Source organism: Haliaeetus leucocephalus, unplaced genomic scaffold (genome assembly GCF_000737465.1).
Source record: "Haliaeetus leucocephalus isolate CR32 unplaced genomic scaffold, Haliaeetus_leucocephalus-4.0 Scaffold141, whole genome shotgun sequence".
NCBI lineage: Eukaryota > Metazoa > Chordata > Aves > Accipitriformes > Accipitridae > Haliaeetus > Haliaeetus leucocephalus.
Genome location: NW_010972577.1, coordinates 73,347 through 86,988, shown reverse-complemented (window position 1 = coordinate 86,988; position 13,642 = coordinate 73,347). Strand labels below are relative to the sequence as shown.

Below are 13,642 nucleotides of genomic sequence, written 5' to 3'. Positions count from 1 at the left end.
CAGCTCACCCCCACTCCCGGTTTTCTCTCCCTCCTCCCCCCGGCGGCGCAGGGGGATGGGGAATGGGGGTTGGGGTCAGTTCCTCCCCCCTTGTCTCTGCCGCTCCTTCCTCCTCAGGGGGAGGACTCCGCACTCATTCCCTGCTCCAGTGTGGGGTCCCTCCCACAGCAGACAGTCCTTCACGAATTTCTCCAACGTGGGCCCTTCCCACGGGCTGCAGTTCTTCACAGATTGCTCCAGCGTGGGTCCCTTCCACAGGCTGCAGTCCTTCAGGACACACTGCTCCAGTGTGCGTCCCCCACGGGGTCACAAGTCCTGCCAGAAAACCCGCTCCAGCATGGGCTCCTCTCTCCATGGGTCCTGCCAGGACCCTGCTCCAGCGCAGGGTTCCCACGGGGTCACAGCCTCCTTTGGGCATCCCCCTGCTCCGGCGTGGGGTCCTCCCTGGGCTGCAGGTGGAGATCTGCTCCCCCATGGAGCTCCCTGGGCTGCAGGAGGACAGCCTGCCTCACCATGGCCTTCCCCACGGGCTGCAGGGGAATCTCTGCTCCGGCGCCTGGAGCACCTTCTCCTCCTCCTCCTCCTTCTGCACTGACCTGGGGGTCTGCAGGGCTGTTCCTCTCACATATTCTCACTCCTCTCTCTGGCTGCCTTTGAGCAGGTTTTTTCCCCTTCTTAAATCTGTTCTCCCAGAGGCACTACCACCATCGCTGATGGGCTCAGCCTTGGCCAGCAGCGGGTCCATCTTGGAGCCGACTGGCATTGGCTCTGTCAGACATGGGGGAAGCTTCAGTAGAAATAATCTGATAACCAAAAAAGCCATTGGAGTGATTCAGAGACAGGATACAATGGAAGTGGATGCATTAGAGTAAAGATTCTGGCACAGTTATGTTGGACAGACATAAGAAAGAGAGGAGTGTCTTTACGTAACTTGGGATGCAGCCTTCTTCAGACAAGTTGTATCTTTAAATAAATTTTATTTTCCTTTCTGGAAAATAGAATTACTTGTTTTTATTCCATCCTCTCCAATACCTCTATCTGTCTACATGAATTATTACTATGGGGACAAATGTGGAACAGAATTCCTATTTTATGATAACACCCTAGCTTATATTTATGAATATTTCTTCTAGGTCATATGAAATATTGGTAGATCATTTAAAAGTTGTGGTTTTAATTACCATCTTTATGGTGTTTACTCTTAGATAAATATAGGAAAGTACTCGCGTTGCACCCTGAAAACCTAAGTGTCTGAAAGGGAGAAATAAGTATTTCTGAATCAGACCAGAAATCCAATATACCAGACCATATACCCAGTGTTCCATCGCTGGCATTGGCCAGTAATGGTTTTCTGGTGGAGCATGTAAGATCATTGCAAGCATGCAGTTAATTAAGGCCTCCACCCAACTGTAGCTAAGCCACTTTTAAGCTCACAATTTTCTTTGTACTTTGAATCCTGTAGGGCTATTTCTTCAGTGGATTTATTCAGTCTCATTTTGAACCCATGTAAATGCTTTAAACCCACAAAGTTTTGTACAAGAAGTTCCATAATTTATTTATTATGTGAAGATGTTTGTCTGCTTTGAATTTAGCACCTGCTGTTTTCACTTGTGTCCTCTAGTTCTTATGGAAAAAGAAACAGTAACAAGTTGTTCTCTATTCACCACATTTATGGCATGATTGTATAAACCAGAAGATATTTCATACCTTTAATCATTCTTGTCATCCTTCTCAATACCTTTTCCAATTCTACTCTGGTTTTTTTGAGGTGACATAGTATAGAACTGCATTTATACAATGCTATCTGATTCTGATAGACTTGAAAAAAATTGGTACTTGCCATGTAATTTGCATATTGTATTTCAAACAAATTTTTGGACTGCCTTCTTTTATTTCTGCATTTTACCTGTAGTTTATAATCGCTTATATTGTCCTTATTTGGATCAGCTTCACATTTTTTAAAGGTGCTAGAAAACTTTCCATTCTCCTGCTCTGTGCCACTGTGTTGTAGTAGGCGAAAAATATATTTATATAATAGAAGGCCGGGTTCTAGGATACTATATACAAGTCTGATGACATATGTGGCAGGCAAGAAAAATCAGTCTCAGTGATCACTTCTACATCATTCTGAATGAACGACCTGCAGAGCAGCTGTAATCGCACCACACTGTACTTTTCTTACAGCTCCCTTTGCCTTCCTCCCTGGTCTGCCTGAGGACAGACTTTTTCATAATGCTTGGCACCATGGTAATGTGCCAGGTATTGTCTAATGTGCAGAGCCCTAGGCACCCTACAGAACATCCTCTCATTGTGCATGAATTTATGTTTACCAGTAGTTGACCATTTGTGATTTGTATTTATACACTTGGAGCCTCTGCTCTCATCCTATCCTTATATCCTCTTGTTACAAATTTCTTTCCTTTTTTAATTGCTGTTAGGGAAACGTAGAGATGTAAATTAAAGCATGATGAGCTTTGCAACTGTAAGAAATATTCCTGTATTGGTCACAAATATTGACTTACTAGTAAAACAGCTAATTGGCATTCGGTGCAAGGTAGAGATCTCTAATCTGGCTGCTCAAACCACTTAGAGAGGTGGTGTGATAATATTCTCCTAGTGTGGTGCTATTTATGAATAAAAAGCAAAATCAAGGATGGAGACATCAGAAGTAGTATTAGAGTTAAGTCAAGAAGCTTAGTCAGGCGTTCCCCAAAACAACCAAATCAGATTTCTGCAAAAGCCAGGTTAGGTAATCTGTTTCTCCAAACTAGGATATGATGAGAATGTTATGTTGTCCTGCAGAATTACCTTTCTCGTGACACTGCCCCACTGCACTCAATTACATGTGGCTGTCTAATGTGAAGGTCTTTGTTACTTCCTGTTGGCTTTCTCTAAGCATTGCCTGTATGTATGGATTTATGCAAACTAACAAATAACAGTACTTGGAATTTACATGTGCAATAATATGACTAAAAATGAATGTAAAATAGATAGCTTATGTCCTCCAATATGCCTAAAGAAGGTTGGGGTTTTTTTTAATATTTATTCCTCTTATCATTCCAAACCATTTTACAATAGCTACTTTTAAAATTCATGGGATATAGTTATAAATAAATGATAATTAGATATTTTCCAGGGCTCAAGTGTCTAATTCTGTGTTTTGCAGCTCAGATTTTCTTGATTGGTAAACTTCACATCAATTCCTAAGCTTCTAAATGTGTAGGGAGTTGAATCACCCTGTAACTTAGGTGACAGAAGAGAGTCCAGAAGGTATCAAATATAATACTGAATAATATAATGTTAATGTGTTAATTGATTGGCAGATAAAAGAAACACTATTAACAGTGGAATATGTATGCCTCAACTGAATTGATTTGTGTGACTTTGTATTTAGGAGTATTCTGTTTTGAAATACCATGCTAAAGGTTGGTGCTAACAGTGTAGAACAAAAGGGTCCAAACTGCAGATTTTTCTTTTCACTTGTTGTGTGTATGATACCAAGAAAATATCACTGTGGAGTTTATTTTTGTTGAAGTGATAAATACTAGTTATTAGTGGTAATGGAAAATGGATGTGCCTTTTGTTTTATAGAGCAAGGTGAAGCAGTCTCACTGTCTCAGTATCTCAATTTTATGTCTTGTAAAATGTTCAAGTCTAGCTTCCATCCTAGAGATTAAGTCATGCAATCTGCGGCTAAGCTATACTGGGGGGAAGTTGGTGGGTATTTCATTATGGTGGAGAAAGAGAGCCAGCTGCCAAGATGAACACTGCCAATTTGCCACGTAATCCCGTGGTGCAGCCAGCCTCCCAAACTGCAAAGGAGCAATACGCTGTCTGCCTTCCCATGTCCCTGAACTACTCCAGAACTGTTCCTCTTTTAAGTCCCTGTGGTATGTCTCCTGTGAATGGTTGAGGTTGGAAGGGACCTCTTGTCCAATGACTCTTAGGCATAGGAAGTGAATCTTGGCCATAGGAAGAGTTAGAGCTATAGCTTGCCGTGTAGGGAGATTTGGCCACTTCTGCTCTGGCACAGGAGACCTACGGAGCTATTTACAGCTTAGAAAGACATAAGAGTTTCATTTTTACTTGAATTTTCTGCCCTAAGAATATGCTGGGGGAGGCCTCACAACATGCTATTTTTGTCTCAGTACCACAAAAGAATATTCCATATCCTCTTTCACCCTTTGCGTTACTATTTCCACTGATTTGTAGTGAAGAAATGCATTTTTTTCACATAAACAGTACTTGTTCCTTTTGGAAATTGTTCTGTTAGTAAAGTTTTGAAGTCCACTAAGTGAATACAATAGAATATATGGAGGAAAGAACTCCTACAGCAATCCTGCATTGACCTGTTTCTTATGTTGTGTACATGTGATGATGTGTTCAAGGAAATTCTCTGACCTTTAAGCTGTTGATTTTTAATATTCACTCACCAAAGAAATGTTCTTAATTACAAAGTAACATCATACTTTTCCTCAATTACGAGAGAAGGGCATGAGGAAGCATCTGCAAAAGGCACATTTTCCCCTGTGGTAAATAAATTAGTTTCAGGTCCCTTCTTAAGAATCAGCTGCAAGGAATGAGAAAGCTAGCAGCAGTCTTTCTCTGTTATTGATAACTTTTACCTGCTTTTGAAAAAATTATTTTTGTTGTTATTTTTTCAAACCTAGCAAACAAGCTATTTCCTTGCCTTTTTTTCTGCTTCTCTTTTTGTCTCTGATGTCCTTTACAAGAAAAAATAGATGATTTAAGAACAAAGCAGGTGAAAGAGAAAGGCAGAAAAAGTAATTTCTGTGGGTTTTTCATCTTTTTTTTCTTCTCCCTGCAATTTCTTAGTCGTGTCTCTTTTTCTTTTTGCAAGACCATTCTTACAGTGGCCAATTCTCATCTGGAGCATTTTCAGAGGCTTCTGAGATGCTCACAGTCAAGGTGTCTGTGCTTTCTTGAGTGATTGTCTTTCTTCTTATTCTATAAGATTTCTTTCTCCCAAAGGAAACTAGCAATTTTCACTTCTCTGCATTGGTGACTTTCCTATGTTTTCTCACTGCATTTCCTTCCCTGGCTCCATTTCTTTCATATACTTGCAGTGAGTTTCTTGAGATAGTGAAGAATATTTCAACACTTTATGACAGTGTTCTGTGGATCACTGTAAACTGATCTCAGGTTTTTCGAACTGTAATTTTTAATCTTATTCTTACTTGAAAATCCTCCAACCCAGATTCCAAAACCTTCATATGCTGCAGTATGTAAACACAAGTTCATGCAGCTTGTTCTTAAGAAGATACTTATAGTGCACCTCTTTGGAAATGATACCTGTGGGAACTTTGCTGAAAGAGCACCCATGTAATGGGCTGTGATAAAAACCTTTTAGATGAACCCAACTGTAAACTTTTCTGAAGAATGTACCATCACACTTTCCATTTTATGAGATCACCTGGCTTTAGTTTTGTCTGGGCTGTATCTGTGTAACATCCAGAGTTTATTTGCAGGCCCCAAATCTGAATGACCAGTAAATAATGTTTTTCACGAGTAATTTGACCAATGGTCATTTCCATAACTCCCTAAGATGCTGAAGAAAAGCAGGCAACAAAAGGCAGTTGTATCCTTACCATATCTGCTGTTAGTTTTTAGATATGGCATGTTTACTAAAAACCATTCCAGAGGCATTTGCTGCAGTCCCATATGTTCCTTCCAAATCTCCTGTGCTTTGCAACTACTTTTTTGTCATGTTTAGTTGATCGTGACCATTTCTTAAAGCATAGTTTATCCAGAGAAGTGGTAGTTTTTCAGTGTTGAAAAGAATCACTGTATTTTGCTGTGAAAAGTCTGACAGCATTACTGATTTCTCCAGGATACTTGTAATTTACAACTTTGAAAACCAGCTGTTAATCCACAAGTTGCTCTAGTAGACTTCAACATTATAAAAAATATTCTAATGAAGCCAATACTGGATCAGTAAAAGTCATCTTCTTTTCTTAAAAACGGTCTTGTAGCTTAAGCAAATGATACTACGGGGTAAAGGAGGTTGTGGAACTGTGTCATGTCAGCTACTCTTCATCACTGATGAGCACTTTTACTGCATGTCTGACTGGAAATGCCACATAGCTAGCCAAACTTCTGCTTGGGAGTAAGTCTCAGGTATTTAACTAAGGGAAAATAGTTAGTTATTTATCTTACAATATGTTTCTGCCCAATGTTGTTCTCTGATAATTTGCTGGTTTACTTGTACTTTCTGCAGATTCATGAGACAGAGCACTTGCTGACTGTATTTTCTCACATTATTCTTCTCTTATTCTGAAGTATATAGGAAGTCAAAGTAACTGTGTGTTTCATTTTAAGATAATGAGAAAGAGAAGCTACTGCCATTAAATACACACAATGCTGTATTCTTACACAGAAGCTTGCATGAAATTTCTGGGTGTAATTTGGCTTCAGGTGTTTCTATCTCAAGAGGCAATTCCTGAATTAAAACTGTCAAAAGGATTCTTACTACTTTATATACCATTACCCCATAGGCTTTCTTTCTCTTAGGATGCCTTCTATGAAAAATGGTTTTACCTTTTAGAGATATCTCTGCTATAGCCAGTGCTGTCAAGTGATAGCAGAAAGGGACACATGCCAAGGAAAAATTATTTGCTTGCCATTTTTTCCCCAGCCCACACCTTGTTCTCCCTGCTTGATGGTATATTTTCACTTGCATATTACATCCCTCCTTTTCACAGGCTGACATTTTTCTCTCTGACTGAAGAAATTTTTTAGCTAAACAAGATGAGGGGGAGGAGAGGAAGAGAGAGTTTCAAAAATCTAATATGTCTTCCTGCATTTGCTGGCATGATAATGCTACATATTCTCCAGTCTATTAGAGCAGACTGAAGAAGAAAAGGTTATGACAAAAATGAGTAATAAGTAGGTTTTACTTTTTCATACTTTCCCCCTTCTTATATCCCTAAATAATTAGAGTGGCTTTTAGAGAAGTGATTTATAATTTATGCTATAGTATAAAAAAAATCACAGCTGAAGAAAAATCACCCCAACTTTTGTGCTGAAGGCTCAACCTGTAAGTCAGATCTAGGGAAGTCTTGGAACAGTCAGAAAAGAACTGTTCTGATTTTTAGTTTCTTTTTTCTAAATTTTGGTGCCATTAAGAAATTGTTAGTCTGCAGAAAATGAGTTTGTAAGTTAAGTTTGAAACTAATACCTTTCTCACTTAATGTATCATTATTTAAAATATTCTAAAGAATCTGGGACAATGAATGGAACGTTGTATTGTTGCACTTGGGCATGTACACTTTCTCTTACCTTCCTCACACAAGTCTGGAAAACTCTATCCAGGTTAGAGAAAAGACAGGAATAAGCCAGCTTCTCAAAGGTAAAGGTCTATGAACTATGTAGGAAAGTGATGGTTCATTTATATGTGAATTAATTGATTAAATTCCTATTTTGTTTGCATTGTTGCTTCTGGTGGAGGGTTCAGGTTTGTGTATGGAACAGAAGGTAAAGACTGGACATCTTTTATAAAATATAATTTCCTTCTCTACCAGTATGCTTAATTTCTTTGAGAGGACAATTGATAAAGTCCCGATACTGTTTTCCAGAAGTTTACAGCAAAACTCTTCTTAGCTACAACTGAACCTAAATTTCACCTACGAGTTTGTAAAAGGCCAACTAAGGGAAATGGTCCAGTTTTTTATGTTTGTTTCTGATAGTTACATGTGGTTTTTCCCCTGTAACATTCCCCACCCCTATCATTTTCCCTCTGTTGTTACATTTTTCATCTTTCCTATACCCTTTAATTTATGCAAGTACTTGGGTACTGTGCTAGACAGTTTCCAGGAATGCATTTCTGTTCAAGATATATTTGTGAATCTGACACAAAAAAAATTGTTAAAATGCACATATATTATGAAACTGTGTACAAAATGTATCAGACTTCAACAGTGAAGAAATGAAAAAATCAGTCCTGCATGAGAGGCAAAATGTTAAAGAAAAACAGTGACCAACAAAAGAATTTCTTAATTAAAACCAGTATTTAGGATATAAAATTCACAACATTTTAATACAGTATACTCTTTGTCATATGCAGTCATCATAAACGCCTATGAATACCAGGTGAAATTGTTATGAGTTCGGAGTTTAAATAATAGGGGAAGTGGTTGCTGAGAAGGTCTTACTTAGTTGACTTGGACTGTTCTGTATCCAAAATAAGCCCTTTGTGTGCACAAAACATGTATGCTTTCAGTTGATCTGGTGTGCCTAGAAGTTCCAATATGTTGTCATGTTTATGTAACAGACTTCATTATTAAAGGTGGGAGGGGTTTTTTAGACCTCAGATAGAAGACAGCTACCAGGTTTCCAAATAAAAATTTTACCAGGCCTTTTACCTCACCTGTGTGAATGATCACACCAGCATATGTGAATCCCTTAGCTGTAAACCCTTTGGGCTGTGACACATTTCGGGATGAATGTTTTACTGTAATTAGTATCCTGTTTCATAAACGCAAGGTTTATAAAGGTAGGTGGTCCTGTTTCTGTTTGTGCTAAAGGGAACTTTATTGTTCCTTCCATCTAGAATATGATTTTAACATGTTTTCATTTGGAAACTGAACCTCAAGCATACATATCTCTGAAAAATAATACTGGTTTTCTCATGGAAAGGAAATGCTTTATTTCATTGCTACTCTTGTTTTCTTCTTGTGTCCTTTCTAGCACAATGTCCAGCAAATGAAATCCGTACAGAATCATCAGGAGTGATCCTCAGTCCAGGTTACCCAGGCACCTATCCCAATTCTCAGACCTGTTCTTGGACTATAAAGGTTGAGCCAGGATATAACATCTCCATCTTTGTAGAAATGTTTCAAAGTGAAAAGCAATTTGATGAGCTGGAGGTATTCGACGGTAAGAGAGATGTAAATTCTATCTAACCATAAAAGAACAAATATCAGGTCAAGTGGGGCTTGATTTCCAATTGTTGGTTTCATAATGCAGTGATACATCTGAAACTTAATAGTCCAGTATTTCTATTCCTTTTGCCTTAAATCTAAATCTGTTAGCAAATTAAAGTTTTTATAGATGTATTCAAGACAAAGAAGATTTTAAATTTTCTTAGATGTTGTTAGAGGAGGAGCAGTAGCAGCTGCAGCATCCTTATGAAAGTCACACCACTTTCTGTTTCCTGGGAAATGTATGGAGGTGTCTGAAAGGAGAAGTTAACATGCTGGTTTGTAATGGATCATTTCTGGTGAGGAAATATTTTGGGGTCATAATTCCATTTGTCCAATTTAATAACATTATTTGAGTCCAAATACCTAGTCTACTTTCTCCATGGCATTGCAGAACCAGTGCTGCACATTGTTTGAATATACCCGTTAAAGTATTTGACCATCTGTTTTAGGGCAAAGAGTAGAGAAATGACAAAAACTCAGTTTCTAGAGTGTTACTCATAGCAGCACCTCTCAAAGGGCCCTATTTAATTAACAGGCTATTCTTATTTTCTACTGAATTCTGAGCTTATTATAACTTGTTCTGTTCTCATTGATTGATGAGAATAACTAGTCCCTGATTGTTCTTTAATATATTTTTATTCATTTGGAGACCATTATCCTATCTTCCCTCATTAACCAAGAATATATGATAACTATGATAGAACTGATTAATACTCACTATGGGAGTTTCATAACATGAAAAATATTAAAAGGTCATATCTCTTGAGGTATCTTGCTCTAAGTATTTTTCTTATGTAGTAGGTTTTTAATGTCTAAAATTATTTTTTTCACTTTTTGATAACAGCATTTTGAAAAAACCCACAATATTTTTCATTCTTTTAAAAATGGCAGTTCATTAGCAATTTTTTTTCTTTATAATGTCTGTGTTGGTCCATGTCAGGTTAGTGGAGAAAATAGTCTGAATATATCTATTAAGACTGTCTTTTCCTCTGCTCTCTTTTGTATTTAACATCAAGACAATATGTAGCATGCCTGGAACTTTTCTAGTGGTCTGATCACTTTGTTTTCTTTTGAAAAATTCTGTTGAAACTGCTTCAAGTTCCCAATGAATAGTTTTGTTTTCTTTCTTATGCATTTAAATTTAATGGAACCAGATTATCAATAATAGATCTGGGAGAAGAATTATCATAGTTACTACATTTTTAAGCATTGTCATTTCATGACATGAAATCACATTCTTAGAAATTCATCTCTAGTGCAGCTCTACTGAAGTCATTTTTTCTACCACCTACCAGCAAACTTAAATGAGAAAGATAATGGCATATTTATAGCCTCTCAATACAGTGCCATGTAGAGATTCCTGAGCTAGCTGTCAACAAGTTGATATTTAAATATGGCACATTGCAGTGCCTTGCAGAGATACTTGCTTGTGTCCCTGTGGCCACAGTAGCAATGTGCTTTGCTAGGCTAATTAGTTCTACCTCTCATCACGATGAGTTTGTTGGGGCAGAAGGCAATGCTGATGTGGCTATACGGTTTCCAGTGATGGATATAACTCAGAATAGCTTGTTCAGAGCTAGCTTAGGTATTTCCCTCTATTGCTGCATTTTGCAATTAATATATGTCATATCCTGTATGGTCCAAAACAGCATACCTTTATTTAGGTTAGTAGAAGTGCACTGATCTATCAACAGCAGGTAGAGGTACGTCATCAAACTTTACGCAGAAACTGTATAAAGATTGGCAAGACAACTTTTAGAGAAATAGTATTTGCTAAGGCACAGGTCTCTGGTTACTTTATAAGGCAGCTTCAGAGTGCAAACCAAAATAGTGACTACACCTAACTGACTACATTGAAAATTGTGGTACTTCAGCAGCTGGATGATGATCAGTATAGGCATCCAGTCATTCCCACTTAGTCATACCGTTAGGAAATCCCCATCTGTATTCTAAACCAGAGAACCCATATATGTACCATGAATATAATTATTAAAGGCTTTTGAACTTGAAAACACTGTATTAAGGCTGCTCACACTGAATAGCATTCATTTAACACAGCAAATATTCTTCAATTATTTCTTTTTTATCCCTGAAATAAATCAACAAAATTCTGTCATTGAGAATAGATGGAAATGTCAACTTTTACCTAATATTCAGGAAAGCATCATATGACAGATCAGCACACAGAAGTTGAGTATTTATTTCCTTATATAGACAAACTCTGAAATAATAATAAAAATATCAGACTCAAGAACACCTAAGTCATGCTGCTGACTTCCATGAACATCATCTGAAGAGCTGCCTGCTAGGTAAGGTACGGAAACTGAAACTCAACTTCAGGAAAAATGAAGCAAACTAAAATACATTGAGTCATTCCTCTGATCGCCCAATGGCTAAAAAATGCAGTGTGGCATGTGGTGCTGCAAACTAATTTCATGATCACTAATAAGGGAAGATTCTTACCTCTTCATGTGTAGTAGTTCTTTATTTGTAATTGTACTCTTTTAGCTCCTTTATTTGAGAATTTGGAAAGAAAATATATATTCTAAATTGTAACAAGTAGTGTATTAAACAGATTTTACAAAACCCAGGGTGAAGCACGAGAAATGAAATGAAATGTCGTGTTCTAAATTACTTTTTCAAGCAAAAATAGGAATTGACCTCAGCAGTCCTCATCATTTATCCTACACCGTAATCATCAAACACTAACTCTCTAATATGAAAAACAAACAAGCCGTAAAGCATTTTGATGAGGACATGCTGTGTCTAAAGCTCTGCTAATTTGTTCATATTTTGTATATGTATTTATTATTTAGAATTTATTTAGTAATACTCACATAGTTGTAATGTTGTCATTATGGTGACTGAACTGCAATTCTTAAGAAATGGGAAGTTGTCTTAATCTTTATGGTTTGTTGTGGTTTCTATAGCCTCCCTTTTCTACCTTAAATGTCCCAATCAGAAAATATTCTTATTGGACTGGAGGGGGAGAAGGCTGACAACAATTGTATTCAATTTTTAGGTGCTATTTGATTCAGTTTTATTTTTGTGGTTTCATGCAACATAAGAAGAGCTGATCAGGCTGCAGCTGCTCAAACTCAGCAAAAATGAAAGAAGCAGCCTCTTTATTTGAAATAGCTGCTGTGGCCAAGATAATGTTGGTTGAACATGGCTTTTCTAAACTTGAAAAACATAGAGGCAAAGGCGTATGAGCATATGAAAGGGAGAAGTTCAGCTGGAGAAATCATAACCTTCATATGGAAGAAGATGCCATTTCATGTTTGAGAACGTTTTCATTTCAAGATTGGTTTGACATACAGATTTTTTTTTTTTTCTCTTGCATACATGTTATTTTATTATATAGTTAGCCCTCAGATCATTATTTGTGCTTCTAGGGTTTTATTGTGCTGAAGATATTGTGGTCTAGTGCCAGGACACATTTTTTCAGCATCCTGTATTTACCATAAGTGTGTATTTTTTTACATTAAAATGATACTATAATAAGCACACTATCTTTTAACAGAACTGAGTCCTAATGAAGTTATGTATTGTAAATTCATACTACTTGTACATATGTGTATTCCACAGTGAAACTCTGGTGAACTTACATGGGACAGACCATTTTTTAGCTAATAGTTTCACTATGTAGTATGGTGGTGTTTAAAATTATACGAGCTGTACAATGTCAAAGAATGTATAGAATTGCTACCACTCACCAGTAGTGAAAAGAGCTTAAATAAATAATAGATAGAAAAGGACAAGGAGTAGAAACATAATCTCATTCAAAGTAATAGGACCAAATAGAAATTATTTTTTAAAAAATCCACTATTTTTTCAGTGTTTATGGAAAAACCACTCATTTTATATTTCAGTTTGTTTGTACCAAGATTTTTTATTATGCCCTCTAGTGAAAACCTAAAACTGGATGGATAGTTTAAATAGAGATCTGTTAATTATTTCACTGGCAACGATGTGCCAGGTTATTTCCTATTCTTTCCTTGTATATTCACATTCACAGCTGAGTTAAAATATGGAAAGGATTACTTAAACTGGTAGTACTTTAAAACTTCAATGGTTTCTTTGTTCATCTCTGAAGGTTCTTCTGGGCAAAGCCCTTTACTGGTTGCTTTAAGTGGAAATCATACCGGACAACTGAACTTTACAAGCAAAATGAATCAGCTGTATCTTCGCTGGTCAACTGATCATGCAACCAGCAAGAAAGGATTCAAGATCCGTTACTCAGGTAACTGTTAATGATTTCCATTAAATTATACTTCACGGTTACATATACTATTTAGCATCAAACTAGACCTTGTAATACAGTGTCTGTTTCTCTAAAGAGAATTGATTATAATGTACATTTTGAGGATGTGTAATCACTCTATTGCAAGTTCAAAGTAAGCACTCTCCATTGTTTCCCAGTTTGCCAAAGATTTCCAGATTAATACTTCTCCAGTGAATACTTCTGTCTGCAACGTGCTATCTTGTCTTACCAGACCTGGAGCAAGGCCTTTGAAATGTAGTGGGAGGGATAGCCCTTAGATTTACACTAAAGTACTCAAGAGTGAGAATTTTTGATCCTGAAATGGTATATGGTACTCCACCTGCAATTCAGTGCACAATTATTAGGTTTACAATTTCCTTGAGTTGCAGGTCACAACTCTTATTACTATGCTTTTCTTCATGTACAAATAAATGGA

At 37.2% G+C, this 13,642-nt stretch overlaps 1 protein-coding gene across 1 annotated transcript in view; it reads left to right on the top strand.

Annotated features, from left to right (window-relative positions):
* Positions 1 to 13,642, top strand: part of LOC104827832 (CUB and sushi domain-containing protein 1) — a gene marked incomplete at its 3' end in the record, with an annotated part of 962,107 nt that overhangs the window by 875,125 nt on the left and 73,340 nt on the right. Inside the window, exons 48-49 of the mRNA XM_010561097.1 lie at positions 8,707 to 8,895; positions 13,039 to 13,185. Coding sequence (XP_010559399.1) covers positions 8,707 to 8,895; positions 13,039 to 13,185 — 336 coding nt within the window. The remainder of the gene's footprint in view (positions 1 to 8,706; positions 8,896 to 13,038; positions 13,186 to 13,642) is intronic.